We start from the raw sequence: 18156 nt of genomic DNA on the forward strand, positions 1-18156 counted from the left end.
TCTACAACCCTGCAGGAGATCACAGATGGTTAGCAGCTTTTTACTACAGAAGCTTGCTTCCAGAAAGTATAGACATCTGTCTTCAGAAGCAAGTAGCCAATTTCACATGCAAAGATGCTTCCAGTGTAAGGCAGACCTGGAGAACAGCAGATGTTACAGTGTATTCCTGACTCAATTTGTTCAATTGGACAGTTTCAGACAACAACCTTCTCAGTCTCTGTCTACATGAACAGTTCAGTTCAGGTGAGGAGTGTAGTTTTGAGGGGAATCTCCAAACTGTCCTCACTTACTGTGCCTTACTTGATTCACAGAGAGATCTCAAAACACATGAACTGATTTTTGGATGAAATTTACTGGAAGACACAATCTAGGAGTGCACCCAACATGTTCCAGCCCCTTACTAGGGAGCACTCTGCCAAGCCTGAAGTAGAAACACTCCAAAATGTTTTATAGGTCTTGAATACTACATTTCACTGTATAAACCAAACAGCATTGTTCTGCATTACTTCCTGATGTCAGCATTCCCTCAGTGTACTGATTTATCCTGCTGTAGGGATGTCCTCAACCCAGTTCAAAGCTGCCTCTTCACCTGAAACAAAAGCTTATTCACCTACTAAAGGGATATGCATCCTCACCTCAAAGGCATCTAGAAATAATGTTGTATTTCTGATCACTGTAGGATTTAAATCACTTCCTGCAGCTAGCAACTATGCTTAGTGTACAGCATCCTTACAGATGTTTAAGCATGATCAGTCAGCTGAAGTCGCTTGTTACATATCACAGGATATGTTACATATGACATCAGCTTTTCATACAGACTCTGAACCCATCTATGCATCTTTAGAATTTTCATGTGTGCCATCTCAGAATATGCATGGTAAAATCCATGCCGCAAATCAAAAATTCAAACTTTAAAGCTTTCAAATGGGATTAGCATACCTCCTTATATATCATCACAACATAGTGTTGCAATGATAAACAAACTGAGGAATACAAAGATATTGCATACACAGAAACTGCACAAATTGTTAAATAATATATAGACAGAAAATGGACTGCTCAGTAATTAAATTCCCACACTACATTCATAAACATGACCTATGGAACAGAACCCTATATAAAATGGAATACAAAATGCAGACTTTGAGCACTGGTATTTAAAAGCCCCACTACAGCTTTACATTCCAAAGGTATAGAGTACTTGAAACAGGAACATACAGAATCTTCAAAAATAATTAAGCAACATAGAGTTATAAATTATGCTTATGTCTTTTGCTCAATTACTCTTAAACTACAGGAAAAAAAATTCTACTGATATTAGAGTGAAAAAGCAGCAGCCTGTGCACTGAATCAAAGCTGCCTACGTGTTTCCCTTAGGTAATCACCTACAGTCACAACAGTATGAAGTCTATAAAACATTACAATCACCTCCTTTCAAACGGTTGATAAATATGCCCAGAAATAACTTTTGCATGGCTAGTTTTCTATCAAACTGTTTCTTTGGTATTAACTACAAAGTCAATACTGTCAACTGTCAGAAACAAAACAAGCAATTAAGAACCAAACATAAAAAGGTAATAATGATGCAAAAATGTTTGTGGCATATTATTTTGTATTCTTATGCAAAATAAAATGTTATCCAAAATCAAGCTTCCAGAGAAATACTTTGTTTTGTTGTGTTAAAATGTCACACCAAAAAAGGAATTCGTAGAAAAATCAAGAGTGCCATTCTTCTTGAAATCCTTGTTTTAATAAACCCCTAAATAACACTGCTGTACAACAGCGAAACAATAATATTCAGAAGAGCGTATTTTAAGCACCGCAGATGATTTCCGAAAACATTGCTTTTCCTTTAAAACACAACCGGAATTAAGAGCATTTATAAGCACATTTTATGTAACTATCAACACAGTTGGTAACAACTCCCGTGAGCCAGGCCCACCCACTCTACAGTTACTGGCACACCTCCGAAACACGAGTTTATGATTCCCTGAGGCGCAAATTACAGTAGAACTGCTTACGCGGGCTTTTCTGCTAACAGGTGAATTATGTAGGTGATTGGAGCCAGCCTAGGACACTCAGCAAACAGACAACAAACTGGCCAAGCCTGCGGCTCGGACGCCGGCCGTGTTTAGAGGACGGGCCGGGCCAGCCGCAGAACGCGGCTCTCCTCGCAGGAGCTGGGCGGGGCGATCGAGTCCAGGGCTTCCCCGGCCGCTGGGCTCAGTGGGCGGCCCGCGCGGCACCGCCCCGGCCGCCCGAGCACCGCCCCGCCGAAGCTGCTGCGGCTGTAGGGCGCTCCCGCCGAGATGGCTGCGCTGAGGGCGACGCGGGTGAGCGGCAGGGCCGGGCGGACGCTCGGAGGACACAAGGCCCGGGGAGAGGGACGGGACGGGACGGGACGGGACGGACCGAGCCGAGCCGAGCCGAGGCGCTGCCGGTGCTGGCGGCCGGGGGAGCCCGGGCGGCGGGGAAGGGCCGCGGGATCGCAGAGGGCGAAGGGCGGAAGCGGCGGGGCCAGTCCGGGTTCCGCCCGCCGTGAGCGTCGGGACAGCTGCAGGCATAAGGGCTGCCCCTGTGGGGAGAGCCGGTGGGGCTGGAATCTGCCCGCTGTGCTGTTTTTCCTGCCTCGCACTGTTACCTGAGTTTATGGCCGTAATCCTCACGGTTCGAATGGGTATTGCCAGATGATGTTCTTCAGCGGCGTTACTGCACAGCCCGGGGGCTCCTCATGTAGCAAAGGCCGCCCAGTGCCAAGTGTGTGTCTGGCACCTCCCATTTGACGGTGGAGACGGCTTCAAAACACCGGGATTATAGTTCAGGGTATTTTATCCAATGCATTTCCTTTAGAATACGTAACTGTACTACGTATATTAATTTTTTTAAAAATATGTGTGACATGTAATAGTTGGTTTTCTTAAGTACAAACTTTCTACTGTATCGAACCACCAATAACCTCACAGCTTCAAACTAGAAAATAAAAACTATTCAAAACACATTTAGCATTTACACATGCCTTTTTCTGGATTCCCCATTTCTAGAGGCATTCGTGAGTCTGAATTACTTGAAAGGCCCTTCACAGCCTCCTGGCAGCAGTGTTAGTTTTCCCAAAATTGATGCAGCTTGGCCACAGCTCCCAAGTGTTGCTGTGAGAGTGAAGGAAGTCAGTGAGGGAAGAAGTCTCCATCTGAAGTTGGTATCTTATGGATCAAAAGTAATGTTTTAGGCAAAGGAAGCCCATAGGGAGGAAATTAGTATTTCAAGTTCACCCTCCTGACACATTACCCCAACAACAAACTCCTCTTGGTAGTTCTTTTCATTTTTGCCCTGAGATACGTGAGGGAAAATCAAGGTTAGTGACCCTTAGCTTATTGTTGTCCCATCATTGTCTGTGATGTGCATCTTTTCAAACAGGTTCTATAGTTCTTTTGGCATCAAGGTGATAAAGAGATTGCATCACTTTTGTGAGTAGCCTTGTAACACCCTTTTCCTGACAGCACATTCTTCCACTGTTAGTCTCACTACACTGATGATCATATTTGTAATTGTGACAGATTTTATACAATAGCGCAAGGAAATGCAGTAGGAGTTTCATCTGAACATAACTAGCAGTAGTTTCTCACTGAATCTAACTGCTCCTCAGAGTCAAGCAATAGGAAAGTTGACAAGTAGACAGATGGTCATCCAAATTCTTACATGTAGCAAACCCTCATCCTTTGTCACCTGATCAGTCATGCAGCTTCCAGGTATGAATCCCATCTGTCCATGTTTGTTTGTGGGGGTACTGTTGAGTTTTTCCAGAGTAATCTTCAGTGTTACCTTGCATACTATACCACAACAGACCTAAGTTCACTGGTTTAAATTTTACAACTCCTTTCATACAGGGTATCACTTTTAGCATTAGTTTGAATCCAAGCACAGACAAAACCTTTTGGTGGCAAACCTATGCATTAGTGTATCAAGGGCTGCTCCTTAAAAAAACAAAAGAAAAAAAAATACAATCACCTGACTTTTTTTCAACCTCATCTTGTCTTTTTTCCAGATAAAATAAGGTATAAATCATTCTGAAGAATTGAGGTCTTTCTAGATGTTTGTGGTATTGTTTCGGTTTTTAATATGAGAGGTAGCAGTAACAGAAAACTTAGCAAGATGCTGTTTTGCAATGTCTATTGTTTTTAAAAACTTGAAACTAATAATATATTACCTACTGGAAAATGCAGTCTTGAACTATTAATAAATTTACATTACCAGCACAGTATGCAAATATGTCATAGCCTCTCCCTCTTCTGTGCCTAGCAGTGGTCCTTCTGCATTTCTTCACCTTTGAACTTTATAGATGTTTTCAGTATCCTCTGAAAATATATTTTTCACTGTGTTGATACCTATTATTTGCAGTATTCTTCATGCTTCTTGTGCTGTGTTATAACCATCTATCACATAGCATTATTATTTTTAAGAGGACAGTTTATCTACCGTAACTTTTTTGAAGATACTTGTTGCCTCCCCACCTATGTAACTTTCTGTAATGTCCTTGTCTTCTAGAGTTCACAGTAAAATTTCTGTGATATTTTTTGCATCACTGTCATTAATTCAATTTTTTTAAAGTCTACATTTTCACATAAGAAAATCAAGCAGAAGCCTTTTCTTAGCGTTTAAGCAAATTTGGTTTTGCAGTATTGATTTGGGTTGTCCTAAAAATTATCCAATTACATATTTTTCACTAATTTCCAACCATTTCAGAGATTCATAGCTCTTGAAGAGAGTAAACCAACCTCTTAAAACAGATTCAGACATGTTTTTGCACAGTATTAAGACATTCTGAAAATAGCTGTAGCAACAGTATTTGGGGCTCTAAACTTAAAAAAGCAAAGAAAATACTTACTATGAAAAAGAATAAATTTGTGATAAGTATTAGGAAGAAAAATAAACTTCAGATAGTCTGCTGTGTTCTGTCCTATTTGGAATATAATAATAATCTCCAAGTGTCAGTGGCAGCAGCTTAATAAAAGAGAGCAGAGATGAGTCTAGGACATTATCAAAATATTCTGATATATTGGCTAATAGGTAGGTTGTTTTTAAAATCTTGCTAAATCTGCATGTAGGTAAACATTGGGTAGTAGGATTCACTAGAGAGCCAGAAAATGAAGTTTTGATGATTGTGTGTATAAATGAAAGAAATATATATTGCTGTGTCTCTGTGAACATAAATTTTAATTATGCTTAATAAATTTTAAATACTCAGTTGCACAATACTTAAAAGTGCATACAGCAGTTCACTCGCCCTTGGTCCTGTTAAAGGCTGAGATCCCTGGTAGAGCTGTCAATTCATGTAAGTGCTGCTTGCCACAGGAGCAAAACACAAGGTAGCCAGTAATTCTTTTATGACTGTAGTAATTGTATTATACTTGATGTGATACCATTTCTAGAGAGGGAGTCTGCATTTAAAGTCGTGCTGCAGATAGGTTAGTAGTTTTTGGAGGCTTGAGCTGTAAAGATCTTACACCTCATGTTCTTTTCCTCTTTAGCAAATGCTTCAAACCATTGCAGGGCATGGATGGAGGTCACATTCTAGTAAACCTGCTCAAAACTTACATGTAGGCAAACCTGGAGCTGGCTTTAGCTTTGGTAAGTAATACAGTTTTTGAAAGAAATATAACAATTATGGGCAAATTGCAGAGTTAAAAAGAAATAATATCCTATATTGTAGCTCACCATGAATTTAAAATGAAGGTGTTTGTTCTAAATAGATTTCTATTAAAAAAATAGTTTGAAAAACAAAGTAACTTTATCCTCAACTGAGGCAGATATGTGTGCAGTGTTCTTAAGAGTTTCTTCTTTTTTTAACTCATGTCTGTCTTAAGCTTTTTTAATTGCCAAAGTGTCTTAGCTTTGAATACTTACCTCATATTGCTGTTTTCAATGTTACAGTACTTAAATGTAGTCACAGTTGAACTTGGTTATCAAGAAATGTCAAAAAAGAAATCATGTTCATCTTGGCATTTTATATGTAATATATATACAAGCAAATTTAGAGGATCAGAGCTAGATGTTTGAAACTGAAGAGTCAGGATCTTTGGGCAACCTCTGTCTTTTTATGCATTTAATTAGCACAGCATTCTTGTTTCTTTTGGTAATACATTTTATGTTACACAGTCCTCTCTAGTTCGTCTTCAATATTTTGTGGATAATTTCATCAGATGTAAGTAAGTGCATTGTAGGTGTTGATCAGAGAACAACGGAGGGTTTTTTCCCAGGAGGAAGAGGAAACTGAGCTTTTTTTGCTTCCTGGAGAGCCCCGCACAGTGGTGGTTTGGGTTGTCCTGGAAGAATGCTCTTGTTTATTTTTTTATCATAGTCTTGAGAATTGGCAAAATAAAAGACAGTAGAGAATTTACAATCTTTTTCTCTTCCTTTTTAAAAATAGAACTTACTGATGAACAGAAAGAGTTTCAAGCTACTGCTCGTAAATTTGCTGTGGAGGAAATTATTCCTGTTGCTGCACAATATGATAGAACTGGAGAGGTAAATCTACCATAGTGTAAGGGAGAAATTGGGGGAAAAATACCTTAACCTGTATAAATTTTAAAGTTTTGGTTGTGGTGAATGAGAAGGTGATTTTTCCATGTCTGTTTCAGTATCCTGTTCCACTTATAAAGCGGGCTTGGGAACTTGGTCTTATGAATTCACACATACCGGAAAGCTGTGGTAAGTAAACATCCTTTTTAATCTGTAAAATGAAACAACGAAAAGACATTAGATGAGATTCCTGTGTGTAATTATGGATTCTGTACCGAATAAATAGTCACATACTTGAATAATCTAAATTTAATCAGTAGGCAAATTGACACATACAAGTGTTACTAGGTGTGGATGTAATCAGGAGACAAATTAGACAGATTATGGTTTAGTAATTTATGACCAGATTTTTCTACTGTGATTACAGCTGCTTAACGTTCCCCTGGTGCAGTGTCAGCTGATTAGGCAGAGAAATTAGAAGGTCATGTGTTGTTCTAGTCTCTGATACAGGCTGGAGCAATTTAGGAGTTTATTCCAGAAGGACAGTTTTTCAGTTTAGATTAAGTGCAATACAGCAGAGTCCTGGCTTATAAGGTGTATGAGTAATACAGACAAACATGATATGCTAGAGAAGGGTTTTAGTGAAAGGAACTCATGCCTCATAAAATCACTGGTGTTCTCTGAAGTAGCTAATAAATGTGTGAACAAGGGATCGCTGGTTGATAGAGAATGCTTGAACTTCCAAAATAAGTTTGAACAATCATCAGGTTTCATACTGGCAAAATTAGCAGCACAGCCTTGCTGGGTCTTGTGCTATTTGGCATGTCTGTAGAGTGGAAAAGGGGGTAAATGCAAAGGTGATATATAATATCTATCTAATTTGCTGATAATACTAAGTTATTCAGCGTAGAAAAGATGATCTGGTTCAGAGAGCTGCAGGAGAAGGTCATGAAACAGAGTGAGAGTTAAAATGGCAATGCGATTCCAAAAAGAAAAAGTTACGTGCATGTGAAGGGAAAGAAGCAATCTGAACTTCAGAGAAATGGTATGCTGTGCACTAGATACTGCCTCTCAGAAAAGACATTTTTGGATCCTGTGAACATGAGCTTAATGCTCAGAAGTGGTCAAAACTGTAAAATCTAAGGTCAAGAGGGACCCTTAAGGGAATGAAGAAGAAAGCAGAAGACGTAATTATGGTGCTGCCTGAATCCAAATTGCACTTGCCTCTTTAACTCGTTATATGGTCAGATTCTTCCATCTCAAGAGAGTATTGGAGAAATGGAAAAGGTTTCTAAAAGGATGACAAAGGTTATAAAAGTTTTATCTTTTGTGTGAGATGTAAATTCTGTAGAAGTGACTAAAATGTCAGTGTCATGGGGGAGTGTGAAAAGGGATTGATGGTTCACTGTCCCTTTCAGTATAACTAGAAGGCATCAAATTACGTCAGCAGAGGCTAGATTCAAAACAAGTGAAAGGAGATGGTTCTGTATGCAGTGTGGAGTTAATTTGCAACTTATTGCCCCTGTAGGATATAAGTGCTAGAATTTTACATAGATTCAAAAAGAGACCAGACAAATTCATGTAACAGATGTCTGTCGAGGGTTGGCATAACAAAGACAGCAAAGAGAATTATTTCTTTGACCGAGGAAGTCACCTGAGAGTTCAGGAAAATATTTTTGAGGTAGTTGTTATTGTATTTGTATGTAGTGTTGGCCATAGTGTTGTCTTCTGCCAGAAACAGATTTCTGCATCCGTTGTTTGCTAATAGGGACACTTTTTTGTTCCCAAATGAGTTCGGCTCAGGAGCCCTTTCTCTGCTTCCTAGGAACTCTTAGTTCTTGAATATACAGTAGTAAAAAAATGTGAGTGGTACATTCTTGCCACTTTGTGCAAGTTGTCCCACACTGATCAAACAATAACTCTGGACACATGATATGTAATTTTCAAATCACCTGTTACTCTTCTGATGAGGATTTATTTAAAAAGCTTGCGTGAGAATGCTTAATCAAACACAGTACACAATCACATGTATGTGGAAGAACACATTTTTGTTAATTATGTTGTGTAAATCACTAATATTAATATGTTATAATTTAAATCCCCTCAAGTAAATTAAATACTTCAACCATAGGTGGCCTTGGCCTTGGAAGTTTTGAGGCGTGCCTTATTACAGAAGAGTTAGCTTACGGATGTACAGGGGTTCAAACGGCCATTGAAGCAAACTCCCTAGGGGTAAGCTCTGTCTTTTCTTATATCCCTTAAACTACAATCTCTGCACTTGAAAGAGCCAGATTAACGATCTAAATGTTTTCTTTCAGCAAATGCCAGTTATCATTGCAGGAAATGAGCATCAGCAGAAAAAATACTTAGGGAGAATGACAGAGGAGCCAATGATGTGTGTAAGTGTAACTGCTATACTGTAGAAAGTTCCTAAACCATGTTAATAGTACTACTCCTTTTCTTTTTTCTTCTTTTCTTTTTTCTTTTCTTTCCTTTCCTTTCCTTTTCCTTTTTCCTTTTCCTTTTCTTTTTTCTTTTCTTTTCTTCCTCTTTTTTTTTTCCATTTTTCCTCCCTGAACACTTGCATGTACTCACAGCTTAGCCCTTTTTGATTTGTATATAAACAGTGAAATTTACTGAAAGTTAGCAGATATCTAATGAGATACATGCAGTAAGCAAACAGAAGATACTACTTGGAAAAATATCCCTATCCTAAGTCACTTATCAAAAATTAATAGTTTTTATTTGCCTTTCAAGAGGGCCTATAGACATTTAAGAAAAATACAAGGTTTATATAAGGAGACCCTTAACTTGGATGGGAATGAAACTCTGTTTGTGACCTTAAATACTACGTAAAAAGTACTTGTTACATAGAAGGAGGTAAAGATTTGTGTGCAATATATGTAAAGCTGTACAACTGGGCCTCCTAAAATGAAGGACTTGGTGAACATAAAATGTTACTCAGTGCTCTTATTTTTAGACTTCAAAGATCCTCAGCTTTCCCATGAGAATTTTTGAAGCCTGAGGAAGTGATAACTTAAGAGTTACAGAATGTTTCTGTTTAAAAGGCAATTTTGTGTACTGTTATGGATTTATATAGAAAATTAACCCTTACTCAGCCAGCCGTTTGGGGGAGAGGGGGTTATGTGTTGGGTTGTTTTGGGGTTTTATTGGGGGGTTTTGTTTATTTGGTGTTTGGATTTTACCATGCAGTTCACTTAAATCTGCATTAATTTGTAGTTGACTAAAGATAGAACTTTTATTGCCCAAGACTTCACATCTTAATTTCTTTTAGGCTTACTGTGTAACAGAGCCTGGAGCAGGCTCTGATGTGGCTGGTATAAAGACAAAGGCTGAGAAGAAAGGAGATGAATATGTTATTAATGGTCAGAAAATGTGGATCACAAATGGGGGGAAAGCAAACTGGTATGTTAACTGGTGTCATAGTCTTATGCTGCTATGTAGTGGTTTTACCCCACCCCTCCGCCCTCAGTTAAATTCTTTAAAGACTTGATATGAATCTGAATGTTCACTGTGTTTCAGCAGGCTAAATTTTAATCTCTGCCCAGTTTATCAGGACAGCTATCAGGATAGCATATACAAATGCAGTCGAGTGCTATGCAAAGCCTAAAAAGGAAAATGAGTGATGACATCATGACTCCACACTCAAGAACGGCCTCTTGAATCTTGCTGCTATCAAAATGAAATCTGATTCTAGTAGAAACACCTCTTACTCCTAGTGAAGCTAGAAACGCTGTTGGATTGTAGCATAAATTTTCATTTTCTGAAAAGAAGACATTTTCTGTCTGTCAAATATTGCAGATATGGCTGTGATGTCTAGAGCGTGCTTTTACAATGTAAACCTCTTAAATAATGTCTTACATCACACTGATTCACAACACAAAAATTTTCCTGAATTCAAGTGGAAAAAACTTTATACACTTACCCAAAAGCTGAATTTTCTAGTTATTTCCTTGTTGAAGGCAGACCCACCAAAGACAATCTGTCAGATTTCTTTTGACCTTACTGAATACCATAAAAGTGATTTACAGCTGTTTAATTCCTAAGAGAAATACTGATTTACAACTTACACCTAGAAAAATAAAATCAAGATCTTTGAAATCAGGTGATAACTTTTATGTCCAAGAATGTATGTCCTAAGCATTAATTTTTATTTACATGCTATGAATAGGTTTCTTTTGTACTATTTGGGAAGCTGGTAATATCATAAAGACTTACAATACATAGAAAAGGTAGAGAATCTTTGCATGTTGATCAGAATAATTTTATTAAATTTTATGAAATCTTGAATCTTTGAAACTTCCACTCTCTTGCTCCCTCTCTTTTTATTTTCAGGATGGGCAAGAAAGAAGGGCTGTTAGCTTACAGACAGAATTTATTATATGGTAGAAATGAACATAAAAATGTTTAAAGTGCTAGATAAATATATCCTGTTAATTGTGAGGATAAACTGCATCCATCTTCTTTGTTTTACGTTAGGTACTTTTTGCTAGCACGTACCAATCCAGATCCAAAAGCTCCTGCAAGCAAAGCCTTTACTGGATTCATTGTGGAAGCAGATAGCCCGGGGATCCAAATTGGAAGAAAGGTATAGACTGTATTTCTTGTTTGACAAGCCAGGAATTATTGTTCAGTTTAAACCAATAATAAAACAAATGTACCACTAAAGAAAAGAAACTGTTATGCAACTGAAAATTTTCATATGCTTATGTACAACCATCTTTTCATTTTCACAGCATAGAGGAACTATTCATAAAACATAATTTTAAAGCTATTAGTTCAGAAAAGGAATTATTCAGAATGGTCTAAAGGAAGATGACTACTTTGAACAGCTGCAAAAGAGTCTTTGAGAACTACTGTATTGGCAGGTGCCAGTAAATGAGAAGTAGTATGCTTTGAAAGAATAAGAAGCAAGTTGAACAATTTTGGCAGTAAAGACACATATAGTGAGTTTTAATTTTAGCTACTGCTGGTCAAAGAAGAGGCCTTAGAGATACTAATGCTAGTTCTCTCTTTTCAAAAAAAAAAAGGTACTATTTTTAATAGTAGGTAAAACTGAATGTTGAACAGTAGGCAAGAAATCTGAAAACTTGGAAAGCTCATTTATTTATTTACTTGTAGTGTACCTGTACTTCCTGCATATTAGATTCTTTTTTTTTTCCACTTGCATCTCAGAGACAGTGGAACTAGAGGAACACAAGAAGACTGATTACAGTGACAGAACTAATTTCATATAAGGAGAAAGTAAACTGCCCAGCTTAGACAAGTTAAGGGCATGCTGGTCTGCAAGTACAAAACTAGTATTTGTCTTGTATGCAGTAATTTTTAGATTAAGTGTTTTGGGGAAGAAAAACTATATGCTTTGAGTCAACAAAAGAATGAAAACATACTGTACCTTTGAATAATCCAATTTAGTAGCACATCTGTAAATTTCCCACTTCAGGAAATGAATATGGGTCAACGCTGCTCAGATACAAGAGGCATCGTCTTTGAAGATGTGAGAGTCCCAAAAGAAAATGTATTGATAGCTGAAGGAGCTGGCTTTAAAATTGCAATGGGAGCTTTTGATAAGACCAGACCACCCGTAAGTATCAGAAAAAACTTGGTTATAAAACACAGCAGGAACTTCTGATTTTTTATTCTGGCCTGTATTCAATTCAGGTAGCAGCTGGTGCTGTTGGATTAGCAAAAAGAGCTCTTGATGAAGCTACTAGATACGCTTTGGAGAGAAAAACCTTTGGGAAACCAATTGTTGAAGTAAGTGTGGGGGCAGATAGACTATAGTAAAAGCTTATGTTTTCACACCAGATGTACTGCTACTGATTTTTCAAGGTTATTCCTTGATATTTATATTTCCTTAATTTTTATTATTATACCTCTGCCATTTTGGGGTTTCCAAGTATATAGGTTGCAACATAAGTAAACTTAGCTATGTGATAACTTAAGGAACTTTTTATAATTTATCAATAATGGGGAAAAAAAAGCAGAAAGAAAACTTTGCCCAGAACCTCAAAACTTAAGTACCAGAAGGGCATATTTAAGTTCTTCAGTGCTAATAAAGAGGGGTTTTCAGGAAAGAGGAAAACATCTGAAGTATGTGAAACAAGACATATAGTATTAACACTAATAGTATACATTGCCAATCATGCTGCTTACCAGTTTTGAAAAAATACAAATAAACTGCAAGGTAAATACCAATCTCATAAATAGGAAAGAACAACTTCATAATCACTATTTAATCCCTACGGCTAAATGGACTTGAAAATCAAAAACTTAAAGAGTATAATTCAACATACATATATGAGAGCCTGAGGCGTATTCTGTAGAACTTCTCTTGTACAACTTACTGAGTTTCTTGAAAAAAATGACTGTGTTTAGGAGATGATGTCTTTCTTGGATGTCATAGAATTTTAAGCAGGCAATATTAACCTAGTTTATTTAATCATAGCACCAAGCAGTGTCTTTCTTGCTTGCTGAAATGGCAATGAAAGTTGAACTCGCTAGGATGGCTTACCAGAGAGCTGCATGGGAAGTTGACGCCGGTCGTAGGAATACCTACTATGCTTCCATTGCGAAGGCATTTGCTGGTGACATTGCAAACCAAGTAGCTGCAGATGCAGTGCAGATTTTTGGAGGAAATGGATTTAATACTGAATATCCTGTAGAAAAACTAATGAGAGATGCTAAAATCTACCAGGTAAGTAAAACAGAATGTGATAATGCATAGATTTCATATAGAATAAACTAATGGCTACTTACTTCAAATCATCATGTACACCTACTAAAAAAAAAAATTTTAGAATGAAAGCAGTAATCTTTCCATTTAAAGAGTCATTCAAATGAGGAAATTATTTCAAATCAGGAAATTACTTCCATACAAAAGTCATTGCACTTGAAAACTCAACCCACATAAAAGAAATAAATTATATTTTTTTCTTCCTTTCTTTTTCCCCTCTAATGTGGTAACTCTTTGCAATTCTTGGATTCTCAATTCTGAAGTTTTTGAACTCTTAGGAAAAAAATCCTGATCAAAATACCAACGTTTGCTTTGGTATTTTGTAAGTAGAGGTGGTTTACATATCGCACTATTCTTGAAAACCTTCAGAGGTGCAAATCTTCTGACCATCTATCTGTATTCTGGATTGATGTCTGCTTATAGTTCAGCTGTCTTAGCCTGAACAGTAAAGCAGTTTCTTACCCCAGCGACTTATGAGGGAAAAGGTGGTTTTTGTTCGGTTGGGATTTTTGGTTTTATTTTTCCTTTCTGTTTCCAGTAACATCATCTGTTACTTTTAAACTTTCTGTTTGAAACTTTGGTATCATAAACTGTGTAGAATGCTGTGGTTGAGGTATCATCAGTATTGGGTATCATGGTGTTGTAGTTTAACTGCTCTGGCAACTAAGTAGCCACACAGCTGCTCACTCCTTTCCCCTCCCTGCTTTGGACAGGTGGCGGAAAGAATTGGAAAAAAAGGTAGATCTCATGCGTTAAGAATAAGAACAGTTTAGTAACAGAAATAAAGTAAATGATAATAATAAAAGGGAGAGACAGATAGGAATAAAACCCAAGAAGAACACGTGATGCACAATCAAGTTGTTCACCACCCAGTGACCAATGCCCACCCTATCCACCCGCAGCAATCAGCACCTTCCTGGTAACTCCCCCTAAGTTTATATACTGGGTGTGACTCTCTATGGCATGAAATACCCCTTTCCAGGGGTATACCCATTCCAGGTCAGCACTCCTGGCCATGCTTCCTCCCAGCCTTTTGTGCACCTCCTTGCTGGCAGATCACAGGAAACTGAAAAGTCCTGGATTTAGAGTAAGCACTACAGAGCAAGAACTGAAACATGAATGTGTTACCAGCACTATTCTCACACTAAAACCAAAACACAGCACTGTACCAGCTACTAGGAAAAAAATTAACCCTATCTTAGCTGACACTATGACACGTAAAATGATTATCTGACATGTTTTTTACCCCAGGTTTTTTACTGCAGTGTTACTGTCAAAAAATTATTCCATGACATCTTGTAATTAGTATATTGGCATATACTATGCTACAGTTCTTCATTCAGCAAGAATATTTTAATTGCATTCAGCAAAAGGCGTAATCTTTACTGACATTATCTAACATAAATAGTGACTAGATAAAACATAACAAAATAGATGATATCAAGAAATGCACGTAGACCGTGACCTATAATGATTGTTAGCTATAACAGCTGTCATTCTCAAGATTCTAGGAAGTTAATATTTGCCTTACAGCTGACTTGAAAGTGAAAACTATTATTGCCACTAGCCAAGAATTTATTTTTCTCAGTTTAAGGAAAGACAACTGCTATGCTGGAATCTAAAGGTCCCTATAACTAACTTCACTTATGTGAGTGAAGAAATGAATGATTAATTGAACTTTATGATTGGGATTTTTTTCCTGTCAGGTTGCATGCTATTTAGAGAACGATGGTGTGAGGGTTGAAACTCAGATTGATTGAGATTGATTTTACAGAATCCCATTATTACTTAGTTTTTTCATCACAGTGATCCAAATGCATGGCTAAGTAGGCTTGTTTTTGTAATTAATCTGATTTAGTATTAAATTTTTGATGACTGTCAGTTCCACTTCATCCCCAAAAGAATTCAGGAAAGGCTTGTCTTGCAATTATTTTGTCCATGTCTCTTGATTATATCTTGCACTTCACTATGCTTTGCTGTATTACTGCTTAATTCCAGATGGTATATACTTTTGGCCATACGTTGCATGCACAAAAACTTGATTTTTCAACTTGTCTTTCATATGTTTGATCCTTTTTGGTATTACATGATCCTTTTATTGTGTTTACTGCTAACATTTTTACATGTCCCTACTCTGCCCTAGTATTGTCTGGCTACAAATTTAGGCTGCTTTGGTAGAAATTCTTAGGTTTGGAAACTCTTAAATTTGGAAAACTTCCTTTCTTTAATAGTCGAGGAATTTTGAAACTATTTCCATCAGCTTATGAACCAAAACCTTTCCTATAATTACTTAAGAGGATTGTGAGTTGTGATTCAAGTCTTTACACTTGAATTTCCTGCCTGTCTTCATCAGCAAGTGCAAATTTAGTGCAATAGGAGCAGTTTGGTAGATGGCAGGAATGGCTGCTGAGACCCCGACAGCCACACACTAAGCAGTTTGAGCAGGCTGAATTCATAGCAAGCCTGTTTGGTCCCTTGGAATGTATGTCCCTGATAGGCATGCAGTTGTTAGGGTCCAGTTGTAGGCTTGGACCATAATGGCTTTCCTAGGGTTTGGTGAGTGTTTAGTACAGGGAGAAAACAGAACTTCCATTTGAGTTGGTTTCAGAAGGCACCTAGTATTCACAAAACACAGTCTGCTCTGTGGACTGGATCAACATGGGGTAAGTAGCAGCAGAGAATTCACCTTGGCAATCAACAGCTTGTTCTGAACCAGAACACTAATGTGAACACGGGTTATAGCATCCTTATTTTTTAAATGCTCTTTAAGGTTCCTGGAAAGATTATTCCTATAAGTGAATTTGCATGATTTTCAGCAATTTGCCAAACCAAGTTCTGGCAGAATTGGGAGCTGAACCATTAAAACCTCTAAACTATGTTGCCTCAGTCCTTGCATTACATTGCAGTGTGACTATGGAGCATACAGCCTCCTCTGGCATTAGAACTTCACAGGTGCTTTTTTTTCTATTTCTGACTTTGCTGCCAGCAAACAAACAGAATAGAGTGATGATGCAAGAAGAAGAAAATGCAAGAATAAAGAAAACCATAAGCAAAACTGTATGGGAGACAGTACTAGTTAACAAGAAGCAATGGAAATAAGTGGATCAAAGATAACATATGGTATGACCCTGAAAGGCTAGTCAAAGAAAATACAACACTTAAGGACAAGTAATGTTTTCCCGTCTACCCATGATTTCAGATCCAACTTTGTAAAATCTAAATTATGTATTTTCTTCCTGAAATAAGAGGAATGTTATCACCTGTCTATTTTCATGAGAGCCCTACTGACTTTAGGTAAGAGCACCTGAGAGAACAAGACTTTCTCAGTATCTTGTATGAGTTACATTTCGTTTAGCCCACTGTAATTACTCTGTCACACTGGAATTTTCTCTGTTTTCTCTGTCTTCCTGCACATCCTAATCCACAGTGGATTAGTGTCATGGAGGTTTACAAATGTATACCTGTTAAAACTTTTTAAAAATCACCCAGTAACATTATTGCAATTCTTCTTTTCAGATTTATGAGGGAACTGCTCAGATTCAAAGGATGATCATAGCTCGTGAACATGTTGGCAAATTTAAGGCTTAAAGAAATGTATAAAGTGCATCTGGTGCTGCTGTAGTGTTCTGTGTTCTTATGGAAAAAGATTTTAGTGTGTTTCTCAACAGAATTAAAAAGGGATGAAGAAAAAAATCCTTCAATATATTTTTATTCTGTTCATTATTAAGCACTGATTCTGTTCTCACTATAAAATAAGGTAATCCAAATGTCATTTCTGACAGTCAGTGCTACATTCTAATAAAATATTTTTGAGAGAAGTGTGGTTGTGGTTTGTATTCATTTTGCTTGTCAAATCACTTACACCGGACAAGTAACGCAAAATATGAATTCTGAAGTATGTTAATAGCCATATTTCAGTTTCTCTATGCTCTTGCCCCAGGCATTTGAACAAAAATATTCAGGGCCTGAAGCATCTCTCATGTGAGAAGAGGCTGACTTTTTAGCCTGGACAAGAGAAAGCTCAGGGATAATTTTATCTATGTGCATAAATACCTGATGGGATGCAATGAAGAGGGAGCCAGCCTCCGTAGTACCCACTGACAGGACAAGAGGCAACGTGGACAAATTAAAATACATGACATTCCACTGAACACAAGAAATTTTTTTTTTTATTATTGTGAGGGATGTCACATGCTGGCAGCGGTGGTGGAGCCTCCATCTGACACTCAAAACTCAACTGGTAGTGGTCTTGAACAACCTGCTCTAGCTAAGCCTACTTGGTGTAGATGGGTTGTGGTCCATGATTTCAAGAGGTATCTTCAAACCTCAATAATTCTATTAATTCATTTCCAATTTCCCTCCAAAATATCCTTGCCTCTGTCTGGTCTCTTTTATGTCTCATCTGAACTTAGTGCTGGATGGTACTATCATCAGGTATTAGTTCAGCCATCCTTACTTCTTGGGTAGGGTACCTGGGAAGTTAGTTCTTTAAAGAAAGTGTTTAATCCCTATAAATTAGTGGCTTACCTCCAGGAAGCCCCATAATGCAACATCTTTGCTTAGTATTTGACGTATGCAAGAAATAGATCTTATTTTTGACTGTCCTATGCAACCCAGCATTATACATACTACTTCTTGTTTGATGTTCCTGCCTGGTATACTTCAAGGGGAACATGTGCCAGCATCAAGAGTTGGTAATCATGAGCATAATCACCCAAGACAGTTTTAATTAGGAAGCAAAAGAGACAGTTTTGAGCAAAGGGGCAGTTATCTTTATCCGTTTTACCTGTGACTAAATTCTTGGATTTGCTTTTCCGTAGAGCTGAGGAAGGAAACCGAAGTTATTTCTGAATGCTGTCCTGTTTGCTGTGATGCAAGAAAGT

The 18156-nt window shown here is 37.7% G+C and overlaps 1 protein-coding gene across 1 annotated transcript; it reads left to right on the forward strand.

Annotated features, from left to right (window-relative positions):
• Positions 1 to 2180: 2180 nt before the first annotated feature.
• On the forward strand, positions 2181 to 17091 carry ACADM (acyl-CoA dehydrogenase medium chain). The gene is made up of 12 exons (XM_082287449.1): positions 2181 to 2333; positions 5526 to 5625; positions 6425 to 6522; positions 6636 to 6705; positions 8648 to 8748; positions 8835 to 8915; positions 9812 to 9942; positions 11017 to 11125; positions 11981 to 12121; positions 12199 to 12294; positions 12986 to 13234; positions 16790 to 17091. Exons 1-12 carry the CDS (start codon positions 2310 to 2312, stop codon positions 16859 to 16861), a joined length of 1272 nt encoding a protein of 423 aa, XP_082143575.1. The 5' UTR covers positions 2181 to 2309; the 3' UTR covers positions 16862 to 17091.
• Positions 17092 to 18156: the final 1065 nt, after the last annotated feature.

The sequence above is a fragment of the Coloeus monedula genome (genome assembly GCF_965178545.1).
Source record: "Coloeus monedula genome assembly, chromosome: 9".
Lineage (NCBI taxonomy): Eukaryota > Metazoa > Chordata > Aves > Passeriformes > Corvidae > Coloeus > Coloeus monedula.

What these genes read in the sequence shown, in the direction of transcription:
- ACADM (XM_082287449.1), top strand. Translation starts at nt 2,310, where the DNA reads ATGGCTGCGCTGAGGGCGACGCGG. An exon ending in ACACATACCGGAAAGCTGTG is followed by an intron (nt 6,706 to 8,647) that starts GTAAGTAAACAT and finishes CTTCAACCATAG; the next exon opens with GTGGCCTTGGCCTTGGAAGT. An exon ending in TTGATAAGACCAGACCACCC is followed by an intron (nt 12,122 to 12,198) that starts GTAAGTATCAGA and finishes TATTCAATTCAG; the next exon opens with GTAGCAGCTGGTGCTGTTGG.